Genomic DNA, 22,978 nt, shown 5'->3' on the forward strand with positions numbered 1-22,978 from the left:
TTGTCTCGTTTAAATTATACATCCTGTTTTCCTTGGTTTGTAATCAAGGGAGTTAAATCTAAGATTGGAAGCAAAATCTTTAGATTAAGAGTCAGCTTCTATTGATTTAAGTAGTCAGAAGAAGTCCTACTCATAACAGCCACACTGCCCAAAGATCAACACTGGAGAAATCTTCGCAAGTTCAATTTAAAAATCTTATATTAATTTTGGATATAACAGCTTATAAAATATTTGCACTATTTCATAAGTAATCTATTGCAACACTACTTTTGATATCATAATAATCAATCGACCTAAATTAAGTCCCTAAAAGTCCTATTCTCTAGTTATCAGGCAACATCAGAAAAGCATTGCTACATACTCCTCTAATAGCATGTTATCAGATGTAAGAAATTTAAGAAGACAAGACACTGAAGTACAATGCAGACTAAGACTGAATTTGAGACAATTAAAAAATTCAGTATCCAAATTTTACACTGAAGACAAAAATAGAAGGGGACAATCTCTTCTGCAACAGGAAAGAAGCACACGTATGTGGGTTAGTTGATGCTGTTGTATTTACAGGCTAGTTGTGAACAATCTTGTCCTCATTACTATCATACACATACAAACATAGTATTTAATCTCTGTGGTAAGGAATTATCCAGGAAAAGTGCTTATACTTCCAAGAGCCTCTAAATTGAACAGGAAAGGCGAACCAGTGAACTTTATAGGTTTCTAGAGATACACTGCCTGCAGTTGTCTTAAGAATTTAAAAGCAAAACCAACCACACAAGTCATCGTCTCCCACATCTCAGCTCCCCCACAGCTACTAAAAAGATGGGAAGTCTGCCAATACTATCACCTTAAACTACTCAAGGCCAATACAGTAGTGCAGCAGGTCTAGCCGGACAATGTCAAAAGAGAAAAACAACTCCTGCTCTTGCTTCAGCTGGAGAGCTAACAATAGATGCAGTGCATTCCACAGATCAAACAGAGCTGCAAATAATCCCAGCATTTTTTGCCACTGTCACACGGAGTACACAGGCTGTCACTGAAGTTCTCCCCAAAGTGAGAAATACTGGGGGAAGTCTTGGTGCTTCTGTAGCCTGCAGCCATTTTTAAAATGTCTGTTAAAATTATAATCTCAGAAAATGGGCTTAACCAAATAGATTCTAAAATGGTCTGAGATAACCAAGCCTTACCTAAACTGTACATCGAGACATTCTACAGCTAGGAAACAAAAGCACCCATTTTCAACAAGAATCTCGTTTGCAAGCAAGACATATTAAAAAAAAAAAGTTCAAATGCAAGCTAAACTTAAGATAAACAGTTCATCTGAAGTTTGTCCAGTTAGTCACAACCACAGAAAAAAAAGTCTTTATAGGAATAAAACAGCATTTATAAAATAGTTTTCATTGACATTACAAAAGAACCTGAATAATAATAATGTTCAATTAACTTAATTTTTAAGACAAGAATAACAGAAAAAAGTAGATAAGTTGTTTTAGATAAATAATATAATACTGTTTCTAACTTCCACAAAGTTCACAATAAAATAGTTTTAGCAAGTGCTAGACATTGTTCAGCAGCATTTACTGAAGTTTAGACAAAGCATAGACCAAAAAAGCTCCACAAACAATATTTATTTTGGTCAAGTATAATAAAGTTCCAAAATCCTGAATTAAGAGGTAAAACACAGAAAATAAAAATAGACTAGCTATATGCATTAACACAAGTTCTAAAACTCCACTATCAATCAAGTACTAAAGTTTTTGGTAGCAGCTCCACAACCTCTGAGCTAAGAATCCAAGCTGTAAAGATGGCCTTGTTGATGTTGTTCTGATCATCTCATCTGCAGGTATCTATAACCCTATGGTAATCATCTTATGGTAATCATCTGGAAAGCACACTTGGCAGGCTGAGCTAACAAAGACATTGACTGCCAAGCAAACAAAGAAAGCATTCGTTTGAAACGGAGGTTTCAAATGCAAGTATCTATTTCAGATTTTCATTTGTGCCTTTGCTGGCCCCACTAGCTAAGATGTACAGGTGGGAGTGAAAAGCAGCATTCATTTTTTGAAAGGAATGTGATGCTACTGCCAAGAAAAATGGTCACTTACCTTGCACCTCTGGATTTTACTTAGTACAGTAAGTTAAAGCCTTTCTCTACCTGCAATTGCTAAAGCTGGGTAAAACGACTGGACACTCCCCACTCCCATTCCTCTTCTGATCTGTTCTTCCTTATTATCTATGAAACATTTTAAGCCTGACATCCCATAGGAAGACAAGTAGCATGAAGTTGTTAAAACTTAAAGATACTCAGCAGTGTACAGCAGATAAAGGAACTCTATGAAAACACTGCAACTACAAATAGTAGCTTGGTGCAACACAAAGAGAAAGCAAAATGAAAAGGGTTATACATTTATGACCCATTTTGCAGACAGAAGTTGTCACACTGACATTTTTTAATGAAAATTCAGATAGTTTCTAGAAGTAAGTAATCAATGATTACCAGTTTAAGAGCATATCCCGTAAGTGTACTAACTAGCTACAAAGAAAATCTGTATTTGATAACACTGTGTAGCCATATTTCCACCTTTAGGCTGCTATGAAATACAAATAAGCCATGTACAAAGACAGCAAACTGCACCTATCTCTTCAGGTAATATTTTGCTAGGTGCAGAAGTCAGAACTATTGCTAATTACATCTCAGCAAAATTCACTCATGATACAAATCAGCTTCAGAGATTTATTATTTACATTTTGGTCTAAAAAAGAAATTGTTTATACTACAGGAGAATATACTGTCTTATAAGCCACAAAATACTGTCTAATGCACTAGGCTTCCTTGAAGGACTTTAAACTATGCAGATTCCTGTTATGAAAACACTTCATTAAGAAAACCTGCAATTTCTCCTGAAAGCCAGAGCAAGTTCAAGCATTTTAGATTCACTACAGAACTATGCTACAATCCACTGCAGCACACAATAGGCTGGGTCAAATTGAAATAATTTTAATAACACACCTGCAACACAGTCACCACAGGTAAGGGAATTAAATCTGAAGCATGCTGCAGTTGTTTAACTATAGCAAGACAAGAGTTTATAGTTAAAAAAAAAGAGGGTTTTTACTTCAAAACCAACCTCTTTTAGGTTATTACCAGTAGATTGTAGTCCAATATCTTACTGTATAAACTGATACACCTTACTTAGATCTCAAGAAGGCAGTTCTCACCGCAATGCCTTAAACATTACAAAGTAGTCTCATACCATTCTCACTCTTTACACTTTTGTCTTTTCTCTGCAATACTCGTAGTGATGCTAGTAACAGATTGCTTTTTACAAAGCTCATGTTTTCAACTGTGTAAAAATTTGCAAGCTTCTACCACAACAGATGACTTTTTTATATACTTTATGTCTGAATGTACTACAGATTTTTTCCCCATGAGAAAATGCTGAATGTCATAGTTACAAGTCTCAGTTTCCAGAAGACTGCAGTTGTTGGGCTTACACTGAATAGATTCCATTCCAAGCTGAGGACAGACTCAGCAAAATTTTCCCTGAAGTTACTACCACTGTTATTTTCAGCAGGAGTTCAGAACCTCAGATCATGGAGAGTTGTCAATCAGAGTTGCAGAAGTGTGTGGTGCAGTAGTTACCTCTCAGAGCAGATGCGAGGTTCTGAATGGGAAGGAAGCAAGCAGTTGGGTTTATAAAGATTCTAAGAAAAGCAGCAGCACAAACTGTTAGTAAAGTTAAGAAGTACTCATGTAAACTAAGTTTAATTTCCCCTAGGTTTTCTGGAGTTCTGTGCTAATTACCATAGAAAAGTAGCAGATGCTATAGTCTGACTTGGTTCTTGACAGAATTTACAGGGCATTTTCATAAGAAAAATATACACAAAAAATTACAGTAAGGGGAACAGAAAAGAGTCTTGAAAAACATATTCAGATAGCAGCTATCAAGATTACACTCAGAGAAAATATACTGAGTGCACTTTTGCAATGCTTGTGCTGCAGCAGAACCACCAATAGATCATACAACGGTAGGGGTTGGAAGGTACCTTTAGAGATCATCTAGTCCAAACCCCCTGCAGAAGCAGGGTCACCTAGATCAGGTTGCATAGGAACACGTCCAGGCAGGTCTTTAAGATCTCAAACGAAGGAGACTCCACAACCCCTCTGGGCAGCCTGTGCCACTGCTCTGTCACCTTCACAGTGAAATAGTTTTCTCTTATATTTAAGTGGAACTTTTTGTGTTCCAGCTTCATTCCATTATCCCTTGTCCAGTTGCTAGATACTACAGAAAAAAGGGATATCCCAGCCTCCTGACATCCATGATTTAGATATCTGTAAATGTTATAAGATCTACCCTCAGTCTTCTCTTTTCTAGACTAAACAGCCCCAGTTCCCGCAGCCTTTCCTCATACGGAAGATGTTCCAGTCCCCTGACCATCTTGGTGGCTCTGCGCTGGATTCTCTCCAGCAGTTCCCCCCGTCCCTCTCAAGCTGAGGAACCTGGAACTGGACACAGCACTCCAGATGAGGCCTCACCGGGGCAGAGTAGAGGGGGAGCAGAACCTCCCTCAACCTGCTGGCCACACTCTTCTAGATGCATCCCAGGATGCCATTGGCCTTCTTGGCCACGCAAGCACATGGCTGGCTCATGTTCAGAATATGCTATCATCAGAAAGGATAAGGCCCATAACAAGATGCAAGCAGAAAGAAGGACAGGGTAAGAATTCTGACTACAACCAGCACACTGGAAAAGTGACTGACAAAAAAACTTCAGGTCTACATTTATATATATTCCAGTGATATATATATATATATTCCAAATGATGCAGACCACAACAAGAGTAACAACAGGCAGAAAGTCTAAAAAACAGCGCACAATGAAAGATTGATGAAATTGGTGATTATAATCTTGAAAATACTCCAGAGAAACATAAACCCTCACATACACCAGAAGTAGCTTCAAAGAGAAGAAACCATTATCTACTGTCTACTCTTTGCAAGCATGGAAGCTTTAATATATGGAAAGAAATCTTTAACTCGTGTAGTGAGACAAAAGCTCCAAAGATTATTCAGAAGAGGAGTAAGTTTCCAGATAGAGGCAATATTCTCTCAGGTTAAAGACACATATAATTCAGGTACCCAAGCTGCAGTCTACAGATCAGCATCTGCAAGAATAATCTGCCTGCCCAGACTGCTCCCTGGCATATTTTTTCCCCACAGTCTCCCAAGATATAGCCAGAGAGCACGTACAGCTATTTTGAAAACTATTCCCTGCTGCTCAGAGGGTACCAAACCACTCCACTCCTTAATAACCAGGCCTGCATCTGCCATGTGGCCAAATAAGAAAGTGACCCATTCTGTCATTCATTATAGAGCAGTATCAAACAGTATACTCCAAGTATCTAAAAGGAGTCACCTAGGTGGACCATCTCATTATATAAGAAGGGTGAATATTAATTTTCTTTTAGCTATATGGTAAAAGAGAGATCAACACAAACCAATTCAAAACATCTTCAGAAAAAGCCACATGGTCTAACCCACACAAAACACTGAAACAATGAGCTAAGTGTCAAGGATTTTCCTAGTTCTATCATAAAAACCTGAAAGATAAAATTCTGATGGATGTTAATTTGACTGAAGCTAGTGACTCTGAGTACACTATGAGTAGAACACAGATTCCTGGAGTTAATTTTTCCTCTCTGGTAAGCACACAGTGTTGTAATCACAGTTTTAGTTTCCTCACATGCATGCTTTACTAGCAGGACAAGAACTACCAAGGGTTACACTGACTATAGGTGGCCTGTGTGGTTGAGAATCCAGCTGTTCCAAATCTATGTGTATTTCAAATATCATGGCACATTATGTTTGGCTTATTATTTCAATTTTTAAGGAACATGAGAAATTAACACTGTATTATGGTTTAAAGAAATAATCTTCAGAGTTAAAAAAAAAGTAGAAGAGAATGACTAAAAGGTCTGGTTGCTTGTGTATGAGAGGAAGGAGTGACTTACCGTTGTAGACTCATTAAAAAGTCTTAGTTATACGCTTACTCTTCTCGCCTTTGCACCTGTTTTCTCAGATTACCTGTGACTCGGGGTAGATGGACTGAGGAGTAAATAAATAGCTAGTAGGTGTCGTGGTTTTCCCCAGCCAGCAATGAAGCATCACAACAGTCTCTTGCTCACTGCCCACCATCATTAGGATGGTGGAGGCCCCAGCGAGATGGGAAGAAAAAAAGACAACCAAGGTTGCTGTGGATTGAGGCAAGGGCAGGGAGGGCTCGCTGCCAATTAGGGTTCCAGGCAAAACAGACTCCAGTACTCGACTTAGAGAGGAAAGTAAGGAAAATTTATTCTACTACCTACAAGAAACAGAACAGAACAAAAAGCAAAAACAGAGCAGGATGATGAGAAAATTACAGTCATCACTTTAAGATCTCCCTCCCCTATCCCTCCCTTCTTCCTGTGCTCAGCTCCTTGCTCCTGATATCTCTACCTCCTCCCCCTCAATGCCTCGGAGAGGGGGCAGGTAATGGGGGATGTGGTCAGTCTCTCACAGATGGTCTCTGCCGCTTCTCTTCTCAGAGGAGGACGACTCCTCACATTCTTTCCCTGCTCCAATATGGGGTCCCTTACACGAGACACAGTCCTTAAACTTCTTTGGCATGGGTTCTTCCCAACACCTAGAGCTTCCGTGAATATGGGGTCCCTCACGTGGGACACAGCCTCCTCTGGGCATAGTCACTGCCCTTGGCATGAGGTCTTTTACAAAGTGCAAATAAATCTCTGCTTCATCAGTCCTTTCCACAGGATGCAGGGGAGTCTCTGCGCCAGCACACCTCCTCCTCTCTTTCCTCACTGACCTTGAGGTCCACGTGATCGCTTTTCTTTCTTCCCCAGCTCCGTGCACCACCACCAGCCAGAAAAAAAAAAAGGAAGGATAGAAGAAGGAAGAAGAACTCTCCTCTTCTGGCTTCTTCTTAAGAAGTGATTGTAAAGGTGTCTAATTGGCTCAGCCCCAGAAGTGGGTCTGGCTCAGAGCTGGGGAGAGTTTCAAGCAGCTTCTTACAGGAGCCACTTTTACAGCCCCTTCCCCATTACCAGAAATGGCTCCATGTCCAACCATGACAATAGGTTTCTTCATTATCCAATGTGGAGTGATATTTTTTGCACATTAATCAAAACTTGATCTTAATACCAAATTCAGAAGTTATTCACTGTTTAAGCAGTGTCATAAAACACTGCATTTGAGAGCTTCAGACTTGAAAATGCTTATTTCTAAGAAATTAGCAAATGTCAGAAATTAAAGGAGAAACAGCTGATTACAATAACACCAATAACTGGTGTACCAAATCTTCCAATGCTGATTGGAATCCGCGACAATCCAGGGCCCTCTGTCTTCAGTGGCCATATAATGTTCTCTGTGCTTTGAAGGATTAAGGTATATGCTGAATTATTTAATGTTTTGATGGATCAGGCCCACAGTCTTAGGTTGGTCAATAAGAAAACAAGTTAGGACAGCGCTAATGAACATCCTTAACAACTCAAAAACAAAGAACAGAAACTGTTTGAAAAATAAGCAGCACACAGTTCTTGTGAAAAACACTGAGCTGAGATCGTGAAATCATCTTCTCTTCAAGCAGTTCCCTACCCCACTCATTAGACTTCCCAGCTTCTGCAACAGAAAAATATAACTACACCAAAAAAAACCAAACATGCAGCGTTCAAATTACAATCTAATTCTTTCCACAAACAAGAATCCAACCTCTTTTGTAGAGGAGGAAACACAGTGTATAATCGTTCATGTGCTTCAACATCCTTTTTACATAATTCTGCATTTAATGTATGTGTACAGGTCTCAATTAATGATGAAGAGCTGACAGGCTAGTGTGACTGAGCATACATTCATAAAGAATGTATTCATTTCAACAGCCAACCAGAACTTTGGACTACTACTATCAAATGTACAGAATTTGCCCCAATTTAACTTCAGTTTGGGGGGAAGATGATGGATATGAAAAGATTACTGTTTTGCAATAGCTCTATTTATAGCAGCATAGCACCTGAGCTTAAAACAAACAAAAAATAATTAACATAATATGTACTACCCATATCCTTATTACCTTCATCTGGCAGACATTACCATTAAAATGGATTGATGCTTTACCTTCTGCATCTTTTGCTCATTTTCAATTACTACTCCGTTATACTATGAAGCACAACAGTACAAATCCCTCAAATTAAAAAAGAGATTGTCAGGAACAAAAACAAAAAAACCCATTATAACAGTGTTTGTTCCTAGCTGTTAATTGTTTTGGAATAGAGAGGCAAATTATTGAGAGAATTTATACTTGGAAAATTTCCACAGAGACTTTCTTTAGTCCTGGATGCTGTCAGCAAAATCATAGCTATTACCAGACTTGGTGAAAAAAAGGAGAAGGTGAGCTACATAACAAAAAAGATATTATTCCTGCAACATTACAGTTGCGGGTTCAGTTAGATAAAAGCAGAGGGGGAGTTTAGACATCCACGACAAAATAAATTTGTTAGTATTTTAAAGCTTCTAATTTCTACAAGCTCTTTGTCGTACAACCAGAGTGGGTTTGGAATATCCAATTTTTACTTTGCATTCCTTCAAGATTCGCCTAAGTAGCCTACCAACACACTACTTATATCTTACAGCTCAAATCTCAGTTTCTTGTGCATATTCTAGAACTTCTCCATTCTATGCATTTTATTAAAGTTTATTCTATTAAAGTTACAGGTTAAACTGTTATCTTCACAATTCAACTATATTTGGCCTCCTTCCTCAAGAAGAGGAGGGTGTTTTACAAATTCCTATTGTTTCCTGTAGCAAAAGACACCATTCAAGCAAGTCATTACAGCATTGAAAGACACAGACAGTATTCTCATTCTCACCAAACAGTTCTGTAACATAAGCAAAGTTTCATCTGCCCAAAACAGAAAGCAAAAATCCCCCAAGTATCATCATCCATGTCTTTAAATCATTTCTCTGCAACAGAGCTCAGGTTTGATTTAACCAAATACAGAATGCCATAACAATTTTTTTATGTTGCATCAGGTTCTCTTTGTATACACAGAGAAATGTTTTTTGTTGGGTCTGCTTGAGAACAGGCATGCAACACTGGCATTAAGCTCTGAATTAAGCAGTAGCCTACAAGAATGAAAATGGTATTACTAAAGACCGTTTCTTCCTTTCATGATGCTTTACGTATTAGAGGCATCCCCTTGGCAAAATGAGCAAGAGAACAGTATCAAGAGATGATCTGAATTTTTCCTAAGTTCATTTTGACTGTTCCTTTTGACTACTGCTTTACTAAGCCGTGCATCAGTAAATTTACAACATTTAAAAAGCAGCTACTTAAAACTCTGCTTCAGACTGACAATTTAAAGTGATTAGACAATAGCATATTTCCATTTTAATAGCACAAAAAAGTTCCGGTATTTGACCTGCTAATTTTAATATCTAACTTAATTTCAGCTCAGATTTTGTTAATTGGCTTTCAAAATCCAAAACAAAATTCAGACATCTTCTTAAAATAAGACAGATTATGACACAGGATAAACATCATAGCATATGAGACACAATGCATGCATTTTATTCTTAAGAGCACAGTATTAAAAATCATCAGCTTTCAAGTTTCTGTATTTCAGTCATCTGTATCCCATAACAGCCTTTGAAGCAAAGATCAAATTAACATCCTTCTAGCTTTCAAACATTATTTTTGCCTTCTTTTCCACTACAGGAGTCTAACGAGATTACAAAATAATGCCTTACCAGATGCTGCCATTTGTCCATTACTTAAATTACTGGTTCCAGACCCATAGAAGGTAATTTTCCCAAACACGCCCTAAACATTTATTACAGATTCTAGAGTGAACACAAAGAGTCTGGATGCCAAGACTGGTTCTTTTTAGCACTGGGGAGAGAGGGGAGGTAGATAAAGGAGATAGTTATCAACATATTCCAAGTCAATTCTTGTTATTAAAAATAACTTAATCTTTTGGTTTAAAGATTCATATAAAGCCATCTGCATTAACTTTCTCTGCATCACATTTAAAGGTTTCAGAATTCATAGCCTAAGGTTTTTTCCATACATGAAATTTCCCCCTTTTGAAGTCGTAATGTGTTGCTTGGCAATACCATCCCACCTCGGGGAAGATAACCACCACCCCTTTTTGTCTGGTTGGAAGCCTGATTGTGCTGCACAGGTGTCCCATCCATCTGAAAACAAAGAAAGGCTCTGCAAGTCCACTGACGTCACCGCAGCTACAGCAAGCACCAGAATAGCAACTCAAATACATACTTCATACTACAGCCCTACAGGAAGTCAAAACCATACCCTCCTGTTAAAGTATAAAATGAACGTGCAGAGATATGTGCCGAGAATACAAATTTAATATACCCTGTACTAAGTGACATTCTGTTTGTTGCATAGCAACAGGAATCTACTGCAGAAAAACAATATGGAACTTTTTTTTTTTAACTTGCCAAGCTACAATTAACCCCAGTCTTTCTGGGAAACACCACATCCACAGCATAAACGCTACCCTCGTCAGCAATCTAACCAAAGATGCTATATCCAACACTCTCTTTTACATCAAAATGATACTGGACATTTAAATGGTCGTAGGTTATGGTGCTGCTGAGAGAAAATTAACTGCTACAGTGCATATGGTCAGCAACATTTTAATTCCATAGTAACGTACAAGAAAAAGTTCTTACATGCATAAAATTTCCATTGTTAAATGTAGAATACTTTCATCACTTTATAACAGATTCTTGACATCCTATACAAAAAAATTAAAGCTCTCAAATTCTAGAAACAGCATCTATGGCTTTAAATAGTTTTGCTTTGTTTTGTGTGTTTGTTTGGGGGACTTTGGGTAATGAGCATTAACCCAAACTGCCTCAAATTTAAGATTTGTTATGAATTTCGAGGCTAAACTATGTATGGACATCTCAACTGTGTGCCTCTTCATAGGAGAGAAAGGGTTTTTTTAAAGACAGTACAAATTGTATAAAATCTCTCCCCCTCCCTTGAAGAACAGAAAAATTATTATCACTCAACTAGTTGGGAAACTGATACATTGATACATCATAAGTTATATGAAAATATGCAATGCCAAAGCGGAGAGATGCCTGAGATTTTTATTTCCCTGTGGTTTTAAACACTTCATTCCCAGGCACAACCACAGTAAGCTCCCTGAGAGTTACAACCAAAATCTAATTGATGGGCTTTGAGGCGAGTCCACTCCCTATACCCACTCCACACGTAGACAGACTTGAAGACAAGGAGCTCAGTTCAATTCAGAAGGAAAAAATGCAAGATTTCAAATATACAGATGTTGAGTACTGAGATCGACACCATAAGTCAACAAAGCTGAAAGCGTTCCTCAGAGTTACACTAACAGCTCAGTCTTCATCCTAACATCACTCACAAAATATGTGCAATTTACTTAGAAGAACAAGTTCAGGAAAAAGTTACAAAGGCCTTACTATATCATGCCTAGGTAATGTAAAGCATATAAACAAAGAAGCTTACAAACACTTCCCAGTTCAATACAGCTAACGATTTCTTATATCATACAGTCACACTTCTCTCCCTCTTTTATTCACCACTAGTGAGCCACAGAACAGACCAGACAGAAATCAGATACCCAATTGTAGGTGAAGATTGTACATCAAATACTGGGAATTCTAAACAAGCAAGAACCTTCATACACAGGTAGCACACAGAGGTTAATAGTATGTATGTAGCAGAAACAGCTTTTTCTTTCTATTGTTGGGACAGGCAGGAGCACAAGAGGAGAGGTTGCTTATTTTGCATCTATCTGCCCTAAGAAAAGGATACTCCTTAATTGAAGGCAAGATATTCATAGTGTTCGGAACTGGCTTAACTGTACATCTTCTATCTTGTTATAACTAACTAAGGACTTCAACAGGGCAAAAATGAAATCCTACTATTGGGTATTATTAAGCATTAGTCATGCCTTAAGTGCAACTCTTGCAATGCAATCCACTTTTATTCACACCTTACAGATTTACCATACACAAGTGACACTAGCAACCAAGACCACATCCTCAGAAAAGTAACACAGATGGGCTCCTCAAGTAAGTCACTCCAAACATTAATTTCTTTCCAGTGATTCCCAGCAGTCAGATGCTTCAAAGGAAAATACACCTTCACACTTTACACAGGAACAGTAACATTTGAAAAGCATTTTCACAGTTTTACTTTTTGACATTTTTCGCTATGATGCCATCTCCACTTCCTTTATGCAGACATCATCTTTGCAGAGTAATGAAAAAAGGCAATTTCAACAGTTTCCTACAGGTGCTTTCCTGTTTTCAAGCACCTAATTCCTTATTCTTTGACATAAGAATTAAGCCAAACATTGCTACTGGATCAGACATCAGAACTATGAAAATAAAACACACAGAAACATTTACCTGTATCTGCAACACGCCTGCAACAATCCACGCAGTACAAAATCTCCACATGGTGTCTCCAAAGAACTAAATAACTTTCTCGGGAACTCAAGCACTTGAATGTCTAAACACTTGCCCATGTCCTGTTTCCCACCACTGCAGTCGCTCATCTAATAAAAGATATTGCCTCTCCTTATAAAACTTTTGTTTATACCCTTAATGCAGCACATCTACAGCAACAGCATTCATAACCTGCAAGGCAACCTTTCTGTTTACCTTACTGTCATCTATTTGTGGATTTAGCTCCTACTGGAAACAGCAGCAACTGCAGGAACATCAGCAAATATGAAATGTACAACAAATAAAAAATACACAGGAATACTCTTTCATTTTGAGAAATTTACAGTATGCCAAACCAAGAAGGCAAAGATGCACTATTCTTCCAAACCTCATGACAAGACTACTCAAAGATATTGTCAAAACACAAAATGAAGTCCCTGAACCCAGCACTCCAGATTTTCTCAACTCTCAACTTAGAGGAAAGGTCAGATCTAAAGCTCATCAGTAATAATTTGAGGAATAATTCATATATGATGAAGTTAACTGAGATGGTCTCTAAACTAAGACTCATCACACCATATTGGGGAAATGAGAACAATGGTACTACCACAATTCTTGAGATAACAGCACAGCATCCTTAGGATGAAAAAAAAATGTTTATATATTTGATACTTTGGTCTTCTTTCTCAATCTCAAGGAAAAACTTACCTGAAACCCACTAGAGCATTTCTACATAGTAGCTAAAAGCCCAAGAAGACCACTAAAATGCTACAAAACTCTCAATCATTCTCCAACACATGGAATGCTGAAGAAGCAGCTGAAGTACTGGAATCAACTTCTGCTTATTAGCAAATAACTTACTACTCAAGTGCTCTAGCCATTCATCTGCTCTTCCTTCTACTAATGATGACACAGATTCCCTGACAGCTTTAAGATGAACCTTTATCTTCAGCCTTCTCTTACTCAGAACAACATTGAACTAGCAAGTCTTTCATGTCTTCACTCACTCCTCCAACAGCAGCCTCTAAGAAAGAGAGAAGTAGCGACTACTATACACAGTAACTACTGGCTCCATGCTCAGCTTCAGACCAGATGATTCACATCTGCCTAGGAAGGCAGTTCTGTGTTCAAAATATGTTTATTTCATATACATACACTTACCAAATGGAGACACCAAGTATCAGCTATCTTCTGTGCCATCCTTCTGTTCTACTCACACAAAGAGATTCAATATATTAGTGTGTAACAGTTCATTAAAATATAATAGTAGCTTCTTGAGTTCTGACTATATTCAGAGACTTTCATCAGAGCATCTAAATAGAATTACCAAAAAAAAAAGGCCACACATTATTTTTGCAAGAATAGTACATAACTACAACCAAATGCTACATCTGCTCTTAAGTAATAAGTTCAGTGATTAGACTTACACATACGACTGCTGAGCTTCAGCAAAGACATTTTCCTAACAGTGCTGTCATTCACTACTTTATTATCTCTGCCATAAATAGGTTCATTTGAATTTAGGTGTCACTGTTTTGTCAGTCTGGCCACACCATCTATTTCAGACATCAGATAACAATGTTTATTCTGAAGTTGTAAAGTCCAGTTAACTTAAACCACAGTAGTCAATTGCAATTTTCTAAAAATGGGCTTTGTAAACGCATTCAAGAGCACAGCACAAGCTTCCCAGTAAAGCTTCATTGTGTTCAATTTTAAGTACAAATCCACCAAGTCTAAAAAAATTAAAATATATTCCATTATCTTTGAGTATTTTTATAGAACGGTCAGCACTATTAAATAGACTGAGGTTTGCCAAAAGGATCATATGCTTTCCTTAACAAGAGTTGAACACAGGAGCGGAAATAAAACATGAACATCTATAATAGCTATGAGAGAAAGACTCTTGCAAGCCTTGAGTTGGATGCTTGATACCTGAAAAACACATTTTTAAAAAAGTCTATTTCAAGAGCTAATGCTTTTAAGCAGAAACACTACTAGGTTCAAGGCCTTGATTTACCTAAGAGTATATGCTTAAGTCAGATTTGCAAAGCCAACCAGAAAACTGAATGGAACCTAAAAATACCAACCGCCTCTTTCCACTGATGCAAGTAAAAATACCACTAATACAGCAGTACTGAAAATTTTATTGGAAATACATGAACTACAATCGAATCCTAGTCATCTTCCCATTTAGTATTTCTATTTTCCATCTCATACAGTATTAAAAAAAAAAGCGCAACTTCAATGGAAGTCTCCACAAAATATACAATTCTAGCAGATATGAACACATATGAAGACATACACCAGCCCATACAACTGAAATATAAAAGCATTTATCAGTAGCCAGACAAGATCACAATAAACCATTTCCTTAACTATAAACCCTTCAAAGCATCTCAGTTAAAAATTTGGTATCACTGTAAGGTGACCTGCAAGAAACTGACAGCAGTCAGTGGCCTAAAAAAAAAAGAGTAAGTATTAAATTACATTTTAGGAGAATGACACCCACATAGAAAGATATTTCCTCTAGAAAGAAAATTAAAATATTTCCCTCGTTGCTATAAAACTGAAACAAAGGCATAGTGGAGGCTTTATTTACACCAATGATTGATTATTCTTGTTCTCTTACAGTTCTGCTAAATTCCAAGTTTTAAAACTTTTTCTCTTTTAAATCAGGTGTCTAGTATACTCAGCACACAACAGCTTCTCCTTCTCAATGGAATTTGCAATAACTATAGATTTCTTTGTAGTCCAATTCAGGAAACTGAAAATAAGTCTCAAATTTGTGAAGAACAATAAAAGAATGAGAGAACACTTGAAACAAAAGCCTTCCAGTTTGGCTTGTGCTGCAGACTAGGAGTTTAGAGAGTTACCTCTGGCAGCATACCAGTCCGGTAAAGTGGGGTTTTTTTGTACTAACTTCTGGAGTGCAAACAGTTTTCACTTCTCTCCCAGATACTTTACTGGATGTCAACACCTTTCTATATCATAGGTTTCAAAAAAAAAAAAAAATAACCAAGAAAAAGAAAACAAAAAAACACCACACCATCAATCTACACACTTAGCAAAGAAACATGCTAGTTTTAGATTAAATTGAAATAATTTTTACTGTTCTTCCTTTATCTATGCCACTTTTGCCTGGAGAATTTTCATCATATGAAACTAAGAGCAATTTTTTTTTTACCTGAATATTAATCATGTTTTCTTTTAATGAGCATTGCTTAAAGATTATTCACAGAGAGCAAGAGAATCTTACTTCAGCTTCTCACATCAACTTGTACACTGATTCCCAAAACACGTGCTTATTACTAGCAGTTCAACTGGAAAGACTAATCCAAAGCAGACTGACAATTCATCTCACGTCACAGTGAGTGGTCTCGTTTCTCCACCAGGCTGTCATTAGCGTTTGGGCAATAAACCCAGAAAAATGTCACATCATCTCCCAAGGGGCAGTGCTATAAGCTGCCCATAAGTGTCTGCAGAATTCTAACATTAGGAGCATTAGTCATTAAACAGCTACAGTGAAAAAGACTTGTAAAAAGTGAGAGTAAGGGCTTATCCATTATTAGAAAAATTAATTAGGAGTATCTGAAATAAAATTCAATATTTTCCTCTAAAGCCTGTATTGCTACAGAGCATTTTAGAACAAGGCAAAATTACTTCACACTCAGTAAACGGTTTTATTTCTTAAGTTAGAAAATTTCTAAGTTAGAATTAGTGCAGTCGTTTCTAAAAGGGAAAAAAAGATTCTGTATGTTATTCAACAACAACAAAAGAAAAGCTGTATACAAATTTTGTTCTTTTCCAGGTTTGTGAGAACACATGCTAAGTTAGGGCAGGGAAGGAACTGTGGAGACACAATACTGGCTCTTCATCCAGCAGGTTTAAATACTGACAGATACAAAAGCGGCTTTGCTTCCCTATTAATCTCAAGAGAGATGCCAACACCCCGAGAACACAAGGTAGTTTTGGACAAGTCTCAAGAACTGTCAGTGAAAGGCAGTGGTGGGACTGGGAAGTGAGGTGAGCACCATCAAAAATGACTTAAATATATTGAAGCTCTTCAACAAGGCTTGTGTGACTGTCTCTGCTACATTTTACTTTTAGCAAAAGACAAATTTTTTTGAATCAAACATAAAAAACAGATATCTTCTGCCTTCTCTCAACACTACAGCATTCTTAAAACCTAAACATGTCTGGATGTTTAGAGCTAGCACACGTATTTCTACACTGCTGAGTGGAAGCAGGCATGAACTGTCAAGAGCAATTCTAGATGAAAGGTCAAAGTAAAGAAGGGAATAACATCTGCTTCACAAAATACATTTGCTCTCCCGTAATGAAAGCAAACGACTCTATCTGGTGGTTCAATAACCTACTTCTATAATAGTTCTGCATGAAATGCACTGGCATGGCAAGAAGCAGTCCTCGTTACACATAGTATTTCCAATCACATGCCTAAGGCAGCGCTGAGATACGTCACATCCAGCATAAGTGTGCAAGCAAAGCATCCACTGGAACAGGTGCTAGAAGAATAATTCCTCGCCTTTTTATGGAAGTGTAAAAAAAGGCTTTTACACTGTAATGGTCTGAAGTAGGACAGTAACTCACTCTGCCTTGCTTTCTGACCTACAACAACAAGCAGCCCTTGCTGTTGAATTAGAGTCAAGAAAAAACTTGTGCATACTTTTCCAGAGAGGATTCACTGAATAATACACACTCCTAGATTGATTCTGATTTTTAGAGTCTTACAACATAATTGCTAAGATGGTCATAAATAGCTTTTTCTAAAAAAAAAAAAAAAAGTCTTTTGATTCCCACACCCTCTATTCACTCAGTAATCTTTTAAAGACTTAGACTTCTACTATCAAAATAATTCACTAAACCATCCGTAGACCTTGAGGGCAAAACAGTTGTCAGATTCTATAACAGGTGGGCAGAAACAAGCCATCCAAAAATTACTTGCAACTGTCACAAATAAAGTGCTAGCTGAAGACTGAACTTCTATCAGACAGATGACTCAATCCATTAGTTTACTTAAGAACAAGGAAAGTAACCTGAATTCTTGTATCCACACGGAAAAAGAAAACAAAAAAACAAAAGAGATCCAAAAAACCCACAAAAAACAACCACCTGCCTGCACCACCAATTTTATTCTTGAGATATGAGCAATTTTAGGAACTGTATTGGTTGCAGTTATGCACATCCAGTCTAGCTGAACTGCCTGCTTGCACTTCCAACATTTTGTCAGATTTTGCTCAACTAAATTAAGTCTTCTACTTCAAATATGCTATTTGTGCAAGTATTAGAACTAAAGGCTCGATTCCAACGCATTACCCTACATATTGATGTACATAATAACTTAATGCCACCATTGAAATTAATGGCTTTGCTACTCTGGTATTTTACTACCTTAAATAACTGCAATTATTGCAGTAGACTGAACTATACCACTGTCACCAATAATATAATGCTCTTGTATACACACTTCTCTGGAAACCCTAGGAAACGTGTGTGGGTTCCTCCAAGAATTCCCAGTCCTAATGAAGGTACGTGGTTTGTTACTTCTGCAGTGGGCTTTTGCTCATGTGTTAAAGACATAAAAAATAAAGCGAGTATGGTATTGGATTTCTTCGCATAGGCACAAAATACATTGAATTACAATGAGAATTACGTTGTAAAGCAACATACTTGAGAAGAAAAGCTGCTGAATATAAGCAAGTAGAAAATGTAATATGGTTTAGAGACCACAAATTTAGCTATATTTTTACCTTGAAAAAACAAGTGAAGATATAAGCCAATTTTCTAAAAATGTGGAACTTATCATAATGTAGTTGTTTGCCCTATCTAAATGCAGAATGAACATTCACACATATGATATGCATAGTAGTCCATTGTAAACACAGGTTAATATATTGGGCTCTGAAATACTAGAATTTAAAATTCTAAAAAAATACTGTTTCTTTCCCAGTTCCTGCAACTTGAGTAATGAAACCAGACTAAGCAGTCTGCTTTCTGACTAGCACACTAATGAAAAACAATTCTTTCCCACACAAAGACATGGATGTAGTAATCCCAAGAGAAGGCTGTCCAGTTTGATTTTTTTAAAAAAAAAGTCAGTATCTTGGAAAGCTCATTTATTTTTATTGGACTTAGCAAACAAAATGAGCTAAACCCAAAAACTTAAGATAATTCAGTTAACCTCCACTATAGAATCCCAGCTCTAGCAGTAGTTATGTTTATCAGCTTCCGTAATACAGATTTCAACATATGCTTCAATAAAAGTCTTTTCACACATGCTGCTCTTGTATGAATATGATAGGAAGTTACACTATTACCAGAACTAGGTTACAAACTGCGCTGTTACCTTGATCTTAACTACCTTTTCCCCCCATCACATTCCAGTCAGCTAGTAAATGGAAGCTTCACTAAATATGCCTATTCCTGGATAACTATTATGAAATTAGTGCATTCAGGAAACTATATTAAGAGCAGTACTTAGTCAGCAAGCCACAACACAATGAGAGCAACAGGTGCTCATGGGAATCAACTGTTTACCAAAAGCAGAAGAGAGATATGCACAAGCCCTATTGAAGCTGGCTCCTGAATCAAGTAACTTCATACTTAGGCTAGACCATTTCACTGGGATATTCAATATTCAGTTTATCAGCAACCTAAAACCCCTAACAGATGTTACTCAAATAGCACATAATTTTAATTGAGATACAAAACAAGACTTTTGCAAGGATTAATTATTGTATACCACTGATGTTTGTATCTTACAGATCTACTGATTATTTATTTTATAATACGAAGACGTTCTTTACAGTGATGTTTGGCTTTATTTGACATACGGAAGAACAGTTTGCTCTCCCGTAACCGGGCAGCTAATCACTCAGACAAGATGCGAGACCTTAACACAAAATCATCACAACTTGCCTTGACCAGCACCTATGCATTAAAAAACATTGTCCAAATAAAATTCAGACTGAAGATGTTGTTTAAATATGTTTCAGAAATATACCATCAACCGTAGTCTAAACAAGTCCAAAGAGAAAGCGTGCAGTGAAAGCTTTCCATTGTACTGGAGTCAGACCAATTAAACAAAACGGAGTCAAATTAATAGTGTCTCTACAGACAGAAAATACTTCTTTAACCACATCATTTTCTTAGCCTGTGTAGTTTAATTGGTACAGTTTGTTTCTTTTTTTCAAAAGGCCTGGAACCATGTGTTCCTGATGTCACATTTCCCCCAAACACTGCACTCATGAGCAGGTAAACCATTTCAGACCTACAATGTACTCATTTGCCTATATTTACTAACCGCTTCAAGTCAACTATTCAAACATCTAAATAGGCAACCTAAGGGCAGGTTCAACCTAGACATTTCCCTGTTACACTGGATAAGAGAAATATTTGTGCTCCCTCCAAGCTGGCATAAGTCCTAGCACACATACAGTTACATCAGCAAAAGTGCAGTCTTGCTGGTATAGCTTACTTCATTCAGCATCACCCGCACAGTTAAAGTACTTTTTGCCAGTCAGAAAACAAAATTTACATGGGGCTTCTCAAAATATTTATGCCAACTCTAGCTAGATTAACAGCATTTATTGTGTTAAAGACTATCATGACTCAAAAACCCCTCTGTTTAAAAGATCTGTATATGAACTGTAAGTCTTCCAAGTTATAACTTTTTATTTGCAGGGTATCTGACTTCTACATGAGCAACATGAGTAAGTGAAAATAAATTATCACAAGACAAAACAAAGCTTAAAATAACGTAGGACATAAATACCTACAGTTAACAAAGAAACCTAAAGGGAAATACAGGAACACACTTCTAAACAAAACAGCAGGAGGATTGTTCCCATGCTTCCCCTGCAATGCTACCCTTTCCATTGAAGGTGCACACATATGGTGTGGGGAGAACCCTTAAAGTTCAAAGAAATGAATTAGGATTTTACTGTAATTTACAGATAATTCTAATGGCTCATCAATTTTATGCAGTAATTTGCTGATTTTCATCACACAAATTTTGCTGATTCCAAAAAGATGACTCTGGGTCATCTTTAAGACAAAGAAGGTTCAAATCCAACGGCAAGGCAGACAGTATCTTCCAGAGTAAGAAGAAAAAAAAAGAAAGAGGAGTAAATCGGTTTCCCAGTTTAACGGAGCAGCGGGCCTGCAGAGAGCACAACATCCCCGAACGACAGACCAGCGCTCGGGCTATCGAGCTGCATTTCTCACCGGGTCCTGCACCAATCCAGAAAGAAGATTACGGAAACAGAACAGGCACTAAACAGAGGGGGGGCGGGGACGGGACGAGCCAGGAAGGCTGAAAATCGCCTTGAAATGAATGAGCCGGCGGGGAGCGGGAGTCCCCAGCGGGAAGGCGGGCGGGCGGGCACCCTCCTCTCCCGGCCCCCAGCCGCGTCCACCTCTGTGTTTACATCCGAAACCTCCAAAGGCGACACTTCCCCGGCTGCCGAGAGGGGGATCCCCCCCCTCCCCCCCCGCCTCTTTATTGATTATACAGGGAAAAGCCCAGCTGCTGCTGCAATGCAACACGCGCCGGTTAAGGCGGAGGGAAAGGGAGGAAGAAAAAAAAAGAAACCAACACCAGGAGAGAAAGAAAGGAGAGAGGCGAACGGGACTCACGCCGAGAGGCGCCCACCGCCGCGGCCGGCCCGGGGGAAGCACCGGAGCGAGGCCGCCCCCCCGCCCTCTCCCCGGACCGGGCCCCGCTGCCGCCCCCCGAGCGCAACTTCACCGCCGCGGGGGACGGGGACGGCGGGGCCGCCCCTCCCCCACCCGCCACTAACAATGGGCCCCTCCCCCACCGCGGGGCTCCCCTCAGCTCGGCCCCCTCCCCCTTCGACAGCCAAGCACCGTTCGACGGCCGTCTGCCGTTCACGGCTGTTGACCGTTTGAGGCCGGGGACACGGAGCCCCTCCGCCCCCCCGCCAGTCCGCCCGCTCCGGGGCCGGCCCCTCACCTCATGGTGCTGCCCGGGGTCAGGGAGCCGCTCCCGCTTCCTCGCTCGCTCCGTTCTCTCCCCCGCCCCGCTCCGCTCTTCGCCGCTCCGCAGGGGCCGGCGCGTCAAGGGACAGCGAGACCCCCGGCCGCCAGCACCTCCCCGCCCGTCTCCGCCGCTCCCGCCGCCGCCGGGCCGGGCCAGACCACCGCGGGGAGCCGAGGGGTGGGAGGGGACGAGGGAGGTGGGGGAAAGGGGCGGGGAGGAGCGAACCAACGCGCGGGAAAGGCGGGGGGAGGAGAAGGAGGAGAATGGGCGGGCGGGGGGGAGCGCGGGGGAGGCCGGAGACACCGGCGGGGCGGGGGGAGCGGCGGGGGGCGCGGCGGCGGCGCGCGAGGGACACGGCGGGTGGGGGGGCGGGAGGAAGGGGCGGGTCGCGGAGGCCGCGCCCACCGCCGCGCTGCCGCCCGTGCGGGTGAATGGGGCTCGGCGGCCCCACGCCGGGGGTGGGGTGAGGGACGGGCGGGCCGGCCGACCGACCTACCGACCGACCGGCCTCAGGTGAGGTGGTGGTTGCCCGGCAGGCGCTCCTCAGCTCTGCGGCAGCTCCTTCCTCAGCGGCTCTGTGCCATTGTCCTGCGGAGCCGGGGGACAAGGCGGGGCGGGGCACCGCCACGAGACCCTTTTCCCCTGCCCGCCCCTCGGGCAGGGGAAGCCGAACCGGGCCTGCCTCGGGCGGCCCGCGTCACTAGCACTCCGGGCCGGGCCCGTGCCGTGACCCCGCGCTCGGGAGATGCCCCGGAGCGGCGGGACGGGCGAGTGGCGGGCTGGGCTCTTGGAGAACCGCGTCCCGGCCGGCGGAGCTCGGCACCGCTTGAGGCTTCAGGCTGTAGGCACCATCAGTAGACCCTTCCGCATCCTCACCCCGACTCTTCTGCTCCCTGCACCGGGCTGTGTCCGCCCGAGTAACTGGCGCTCGGTGTGATGCTAACGTTGGAGTCTGTGTAGGGCAGAAAGCACATAACCCTCGCAGCCCGCTCACCAACTGGGCAGGTAAATGGCTGTGGGTTTATGTAGCTCTTCCAGTTGCCTCTCTATGCCCTCAGAAGCGTCTGGCCTAAGACACATTTTCAGTAGTACGGGAGTGTTGTTTCAGCTTTCCATTTTCCGGTAGCCCCGCGTCTATGCTGAATACTGATTTACATTTTGCTCAGAGTACACCCAGCAGACCCAGCACACAGGATGTGTAATATTCACGCGGCTCGTGTTTAGCTCATTTCTGTCAAGCACTGAATATCCATTCTGTCTTCTCTCCATTAACAGGTGGTCAGCAAGTATGTCTGTAATTTCCAGTGAAGTTAAGGCATCTTAGTGCTTTTACATCTCCACTTTCATTCCTTCCTAGCAAATACTAGTGTTTTCTAGTACTTGCTACTTTTTTCCTACATTTTTCTACATTTACCCTATGTGAGAAATAAATGTCTATATGTCTTCTT

At 40.2% G+C, this 22,978-nt stretch overlaps 1 protein-coding gene across 2 annotated transcripts in view; it reads right to left on the minus strand.

The window, feature by feature from the left end:
- The window catches only part of ENAH (ENAH actin regulator), a 104,260-nt gene extending 82,491 nt beyond the window's left edge, over positions 1-21,769 (minus strand). The window contains exon 1 of one of the 2 annotated variants that reach the window (XM_061991507.1): positions 21,504-21,769. In XM_061991507.1, coding sequence (XP_061847491.1) covers positions 21,504-21,508 — 5 coding nt within the window. In that variant the 5' untranslated portion in view covers positions 21,509-21,769. The remainder of the gene's footprint in view (positions 1-21,503) is intronic. The other variant, XM_061991508.1, reaches the window with a different exon arrangement.
- Between the last annotated feature and the right edge of the window lie 1,209 nt (positions 21,770-22,978).

This window comes from Colius striatus, chromosome 2, assembly GCF_028858725.1.
Source record: "Colius striatus isolate bColStr4 chromosome 2, bColStr4.1.hap1, whole genome shotgun sequence".
Taxonomy (NCBI): domain Eukaryota; kingdom Metazoa; phylum Chordata; class Aves; order Coliiformes; family Coliidae; genus Colius; species Colius striatus.